General features: G+C 38.9%; 1 protein-coding gene across 3 annotated transcripts in view; it reads left to right on the top strand.

Moving 5' to 3' along the window:
- Positions 1 to 812: 812 nt before the first annotated feature.
- LOC136350410 (uncharacterized) overlaps positions 813 to 7,589 on the top strand; it is a 37,671-nt gene continuing 30,894 nt past the window's right edge. For 2 of the 3 annotated variants that reach the window (XM_066302052.1, XM_066302050.1), the window contains exon 1: positions 5,960 to 6,285. In XM_066302052.1, the coding sequence (XP_066158149.1) occupies positions 6,283 to 6,285 (3 nt within the window). In that variant the 5' untranslated portion in view covers positions 5,960 to 6,282. Of the gene's footprint in view, positions 870 to 5,959; positions 6,286 to 7,589 lie in introns of those variants that run through there. The other variant, XM_066302051.1, reaches the window with a different exon arrangement.

Genomic DNA, 7,589 nt, shown 5'->3' with positions numbered 1-7,589 from the left:
ACCCTTTTTCGATCACCATGACAATAATGACGTGTGAATCATACCGCGTTAAGTGTAAGAAACTTTGTAAGAATTACCTTGGAACATTCCAATAAAGAAAATTCCTGCAGTAGACCCATCAAAGGAAACTAAACCCGGAGACGAGGCAAAAATATTTGAGTATCGCCACCGGTGAAATGTTCAAAAACCGCTGAGAATGTGGAGTAACTCAACGAACACCTGCATAACGACAGGGTGAAGTGCGGGGGCGCAGAGGCAGGATTGCATAACATGAATGAGACACATCTATAGATAAATTTTGAAAAAAGCTCCGTTGGAGAATTATAGCAATTACCGAGTGATTTCCCCATCAGAAAGAAGTACTCGGTAATTGCACGAGCTGGCAAACTAACCCGCGGTGAACTGAGAAATCTTAAATGAGGTTAGTTTGCTACATTAGAATAATAGTATCAGATAAGGGTTCAATTGAATCGCTGCTTTCATTTCAGATACCAGCAAGTGAATCAATTCGGGTTATACGCAGAGGAGACGGGGTTCTGCCTCCACCTTTAGTCGAGCACAGGGCCTTATTACTCTTAGTTTCACTTCTGCATTACGGTAATTGTCTGAGTTTGCTGGAAAGAGGATCAATCTTGTCCTGGGAGACGCAGTTTGTATGGAGATTATTTCAAATTAATATAATCTACGCGTCAAGGAAGTGCTGCCATAACTCACGTATTACTGTAGGCGCAGCACAGTTAAGCCAGACTCAGTTAGACCTGCAGAGGAGCGAACTGAATTGAAATTCTCGACTTTCGAAGTTACTGGATAATTCTGGACCTTTCGGAAGCGTGCTTGGGCCTAGGCCAAAAGGAAGGAATTACGTCCAGGTTAGTTCAGCTTATTTCTGGTTAGTTAGTAGGATTTTTGATAATTAGCGCATTTACGCAGTGAGGTCGTGAATTGTGGGCGATTTTGGTTGTTTGAGGTTTTTTTTAAATTATTATTATAAGCAGCGGAATATTCCACACTCAATGCATTTTCGGGTCCTGTTCCGGCCCTGTCCAGCTCCCAACTCCAACCGTAATCGACCAAAGTTTGTGAATGGAAATGCAACAGCTAGTCGCTCAATACTAGCGGGCACAATGTTCCCATTCGGTCTTTCCGCCCTCTCAATTTTGGTTATTCCCGACCCAAGCGCAGAAATTTTGTTGTCATATTACAGTTTATAGGGCGAGTTTAGAACAAAATTTAAATTCATATTTTTAAGCCGATTATTTCAGATTAGAGCTGGCGACCAATGAATGAATCAATGCAAACTCCTCTATTGCTTTGCATTGATTCATTTATCACGGGCGCTATTAGGGAATTATTATTCTTCGGTCCAGTTGACATAAACGTTCGACAGAGAATAATCATTTATGTCATTCGCTACGCGAACCAGATAAATAGTTTTAATAAGTTTAGATTTACTGAGATTAAAACCGATCCTCAGAGACCCGAACGACAATTAAGGGCGATAAGAAAGGGCCTTTTTGGGGGTTTATTATTATATCGATCAAACGGCAATTTTTCGAAACGAACCTTTCGGTGTTAGAAAGATTGATTACACTAGCGCAGCAGTACCACGCAGTAATTAATTTAATAAGCCAAAAAAAAGACAATTTGCTACTAAAAAGTTTAATGTGCTGCCCTCAGTGTTGCTAAACTATGTAATTTGCCATGGTGTTGTGAAATTAATTACCGAAGACGGGATTTGATTAGATTATCTATGCGGCAGAGCTTCAGGTCCCGTCTGAGGAAGCTTTTATTTGCATGTGGGAACGCACGGAAGGACCCGAAATAAGGACTGCAATTCTGCCCTATGTGTGGCAACACAAATGTGAAAATAAGTGAAAAAGCCTTAAAAATTGATAAACGTTTTCAGGGATCGGGTGGATTTAGTTATACGTACAAAATTGGCTACAATTTACGATATTTTCAAAACTTTAAAAAACACCGAACATTTGTTGAAAAACCGAAGTAGCCTGGACATGTTCCATGGTGCGTCGCCGGGTTGTCCAACGTCCTGTCCCCTCTCTTCTCGAGCACGCATGATTTTTTGCGGAAATGCCGTCAACATATGTCCACTCATCGGCATTGACACTTTCTGGTTCTGCTCTTATTTAATTGTTCAGTGTACTGTTTGTGGAAGTACTAACTTAAAGCCGGAGAAAGATTTTTCTTAGTCAGTTCTAGAGTTGTTACGAACCCCCTTTTGGAAAAGAGGCATTTTTCCATCTCTGAACCCAAGGAGAGCTCTATCCCCAATTGTCTTTTTCTGTATTTTCCATCGAAGGTTAATAAATATACCTTCGATAAAAAAAATCTTTTAACTCTGCTTCGCACACTTGGCCTTAACTCACAGAAATTTATTTTAAACCGGTGAATTATAATAAAGAAAATTGCCCTGCCTACATTTTCTTTTCTTTCTTTAAAGAAGTGACTTTTCTTCTGTTCAAGAAAAACATTGACCCAATTGAAAAAGATGGCTTCAGGGCATATTAAGTATCTAAGGGTTTCCGAACTTAATTTAGTCTCTTGTAAATCGAAACCTTTTCGTTATTAGGTCTCATGATTGTTTAATTTTTTTGCAGTTAGTTCCTTTTAATCAACACTTACTGGTTCATATTTAAAATAATTTTCTTTATCAAATTTATGAAATGTTTGCCTTCCAAAATACGTTTGAGAGATTAATATTAAAGAAGTTCTTAACGCTGGAAGCGAGCAAAGCGGTTGATGCATTCCTGGCAAACAGCAAGCTTATTTACTAAAGACTCTAAACAGCTTACTGGCTAAAGTCAATCTGCTGTAGCTTACGGTTCATTTATGCTTCAAAGTAAAACAAAAATGCTGATCATGCCAAGCTTTAACGTACAGTGCGGGCAGGGCAAAAGTTATAGGAATTAACGTTAATCACCTAGTGTTTTCAACTAAGGAGTGTACGCAGTCTGTCAGGTAAAAACAGATTTAAAAACCCCACGTGAATTTTCGAAACAAAAATTACATCAAAGTACCGATATTGACATTTTTCTAAGTGATAAGTACCGCATGATTCCATGTGGAGACGAAAGTGAGATTACCCATGTAGAAGAGACGCATAGTTGCATGGTGGTATTGATTGTGCATGTGCATTATGATTCTTGATTTGAGAGTTATTCATTTTTACCCTTAGTAACGTGACCCTTAAGGTATTTGTCCCTGGCGAACGCTAATGGATTTATGTCTTAAAACACGCTAAATACCTGGATCGGGCGAATACGCGTTTAATTAATTGTCTGATGACTGATCAAGATACTAAGGGTTAGTTGAGAATCAGGCAAGGGGTCCGAGGGCGCCCCGGCGAGCAATTATAAATAATTGTTGCTATTCAGAACAGAAATCTTATTTATTCTTTTGTGGCCGCGTCCCTTGGTTTACCGAACGATGTATTTACAATGGACACCCCATTTATACGTCAAGTTCAAATGGCAATTATACACATATGTACGAAACGGCATTTTTACAATCAGAATCTGAGACCGGGTCCGAAACGACGTTGGCGGTCGTTAGAGTCCGAGAGGAGGACCCCCGGCTGTCCAGGAACAAGAGGGGGACCTCGACGTGCCGGGAGCTCTTCGGCCGGCCCTCGACTCTTGGGGTCGGGGGCCGGGAGATAATGTAGCTTAATTTAAATACCATTTTATTCCATCCCCGATTCGAGATTTTGCTGTAATTAAAATTGTGCAATAAACCCTCTCATTGGCCTGTACTCTCCACACAATCATAGAACGTTTTCCAGAGCTTTCTAGTAACGAGCGTTTTCCAGCAGAGATAGAATAATTAAGCCCATTTAAAAGTTTAAATAACCGCAAGTGGGCGCTCTGTGGGCGTAATATAATGAATGCATTGAGGATTATATTGGAAATAGCGTAATTTCTCTTGGTTGCGTAGTTTATAAATGGAAGTAGTTACGAATGAAAGACACCATTAAGCTTTTTAATAGCTTACGAGCATAAGAAAATTGGCTAATAAATTGGAATATTTTTACCACATTTTAGCAAAACAAATTTATTAATACGTAGATTCGCGGATGCTGCGAGGGTTTTAATGGTTGTCATCAGTAGGATCCAGATAGTTCTAATAATTTATTAAATGAAAATCAATCATCCTAAAACGCCTTAGCAGGAGAGACTTCTGAGCTTATCTTTAACCGAATTCAGGTCAAGCCAGAAACAAATGGGAAGATTCTGTTGATTACATACATCACACCCTTTTCAGTTGTTATGGAAATAACGTTTGGGTTTAACGTATTTTAAATTATTAAAATGTAATTTACTTTAAACTGTTAAAATTCAACTGTAAACTTTAAAGCACTGACAGCATTACTACACCTCCAATTCGAATTTAAACAGGTTAAAACTGTTCCTAAAAGTTGCACGTAGTTCCACGAGCCATAATATAATCAACACTATGAGCGCATTTAAACAAACCAAACAGGGTGTCGCAAACTAACTTTGTTGCAAAGTAAATCATATTAAGAGCAATTATTCCCGTAATTACCAGTTTCAAATGTCTGCAAATTAACGTTAACCGGAATTGTATTCAATGACTAACAAAATGGATAATATATAAAATGCAATTGTCATTAAAGCTTGATTTACAATAACGTGTTCCACAATAACAGGTAATTGGGTCAGGAATTATATGAAATTCGTGTTATTAATTTATCATTTATTCGATGATCATCATCAAGAAAAAATTAAGCGACTTAAAGACGGTAGTGAATGCGAACAATGGTTCATGTCAGTTCGAGTCGGTTCAGGTTAGCTCGGGTTAGCACAATCTTTTTTGCGGTAGAGCACGTACGAGCTTTACGTGTCTGTTCGCTTTGGTCCGATTCTGACTAATACCTGGATACGGAGAATAGTCGGTTTAAACATGAATAAAATACGATAAACTAACAACATGTCCTGGAAATCTCAAAATTAAGTCCGTAGAACTGCTCCTCGAAGTGCCTGGAAGAGTTTCTCGAACAGCTTCCATCGGGCTTTGATGCCGCACAACATCAAAGTGCAGTTTAAAACTCGTGTCGCAAAACGAGGATTCCTGAGTTATTTTATAAAATATTTATCGCATGAGCACCATTAATAAACTTTCAGCCACAGGTTTAAACGCAGATTACACAATACAAACTACAACTTTAGTCCGTGCTTTAACTTGTATCTCACAATGTTCTACACGTTTCATTGAATTTTCCTCAAGGGACGAAATGGCTTTGATCGTTGACCAGTTAAATGTCGTTTCGTTGGGGCTGCCCCGGCGATGGGGCGCATATTGATAGTATCAATGCGATCGTTCGTGGGGTTCCCAAAATATCGAAGTTGGTCGATCGGTCGCTGATCAGAGTCCCACGTTTTTTCATCGTGAAAACTGAGAGCGGACTCTTCGATTGAGCACAACTGGAATCACTCTTAAGTTCCTCTCCCACGGTTTTCTTCACTTCCTGCGGAGCAGGAAATCGCAAGAGCGCCGAGAAAAAACTTCTCGGCAACAAATACGACCGGACGAAACTCGTTATTTTCGCTTCGCTAAAACAATAAATGCAAATACATAAATTTGGCACATTCATGGAATGAAATATTCGGAAAAATCCCAAATTCAATATATGTTATATTCAAGAGGGTATGCCGCAAAATGTGAATGCGAGTTTAAAACTTTGCCCGGTAAAGTTCGGAATTGAAAATAGTTCCGAGTAAAAGCAGAGAAGAGAGCTTTGCTGAATAACTGGAAGTCCGGGTAGGATTGAAAGGAGTTTTCGTGGGCAATACGCCCAGCAATTTTTGGAGGTTGTATTTTTAAGAGAAGCACGTCTTAGAGGGAAAAAGGCGCGGATCTCCAGAGCAGACTCGGCAGCGCAAAACCGGGGGCATGGCTCTGCCCCATTCAGTCTTGCGCCAAACACAGTCAGAGCAGCCTCTCAAAACATATTCCAGTGTGCTTACTTATCAGAGTTTATACGCTACCTGACTCTTCCAGAGAATGACACAACTTTTTCCGATCAGCACTTTTTGACGTTTTACCGCAATTCAGAAACAGACGCTTAACAGTCATTTTCCGTAAGTTTGACGAACTTTTCCAGAAGTTTTAAAAGCGCTCTAACTATCCATCAGACGATCATTGTTTTCTTGATATTATGAAATTTTGACTTTTTGAAATTTTCGAATTTCCGCAACTTGTAAATCGACCGCGAATTGAAATTTTCTGGTGCAGAGACGTTCGAACATGGTAAGTCACTAAAGCATTTCTCATTAGTCAGCAACAACAGGTGTCTCGAAAACCAAATCCGACCCCCATGAAATAGAATATTTCTGATAAATAAAATTTTTTAGTTTCGTCGCTAAAGCGCGTTTCCATCAACCATAAAACATATTCGAGACGCTTTTAAAGTGCTTTTAATGCCCGCAAACGTGCTAAAAACTATTAGTTATGGTTTGATATGATGTACACATAGCAAGAACACCATATATCGCTCTGAACATAATCCACGTAAGGGTTGAGGGGCACTCGTGCATAATCACATTCCAGGCAAAGTTCGTGCGTTCACTGCGAACATTCGAATTCCAGAAAAGCTTCTCGAAATCCGGTTCATTCATGTTATCCGTATGAATGAGAGGTTTATTTATTGAAACTTCTTGTAGTATTTTTACCGTATTGGCCACGGTGGAAAGAGGCTCGTCGGAGTTGGGAAAAAATATTTATTTCTTGTTGAAAAGGTTTTTTTTATGTAAAAAGGGAGAAAAAGACAGTGTTTCCCACAACCGGGCATGAAATATATTTGCGGGGGGCGACCAGTATTTATGTTGAAACTTTTCTTGATAGTTTTCTTCTCTAATCCGGATAAATTTCATCATGTTTCGGCTTTTAGCGGTTGAGTATTATATGCTACATAGTCGATAAATTGAGGACGCGTTGAAACCTATGAAGGCGTTTATTTATGCAGGTACTGGTTATTGATTGAAATTTCTCAATTCGTTTAACTTACGTTTTTTCCCATTTAAAGGTGGATGAACAATACGTTCCAAAACCCTTTCTTGTTTCATCAGCTTTTTCATGTTTCTATCGTCGGGTAGGACACCAGTTTTGAGATGATGGTCATTTTTTTAAACTGTAAAATACCGCACGTTCACTAATTTCTCTTTATATGAACGTTAATTGCGTTTGTTAAATCGTTTACGTGTTTGAAATTAATCAGCTTTCTAGACTCCAATTAATAATGCTTTAAGGTAAGTGTCTTAGCGTTTGAGGGGTTCGAAAGATCTTACTGCCCGTCCTTCCTCGTTGAACCGGCCTTGTTGAGAGCACAGCAATAATTATACTAATTAATTATGTAATAGGAAATTTGCGAAACCGGCATAAATAGGTTGAGGTTAAATAAAATATTTTCAAAACATTAATTTCTGTGCCGTAAAGATCGTTTCTCTTCTTCACTTCTTCATGCGGATTTTGATTCGTGCGCTTATACGTAAACTCATTCAGTTGCTCATACACATTCCTCACGTCTTCACAGCACATAATTCCATATTATCAAA

This window comes from Euwallacea fornicatus, chromosome 3 (genome assembly GCF_040115645.1).
Source record: "Euwallacea fornicatus isolate EFF26 chromosome 3, ASM4011564v1, whole genome shotgun sequence".
Lineage (NCBI taxonomy): Eukaryota > Metazoa > Arthropoda > Insecta > Coleoptera > Curculionidae > Euwallacea > Euwallacea fornicatus.
The sequence above is the reverse complement of the archived record's forward strand: the minus strand, read 5'-3'. Positions and strand labels throughout refer to the sequence as shown.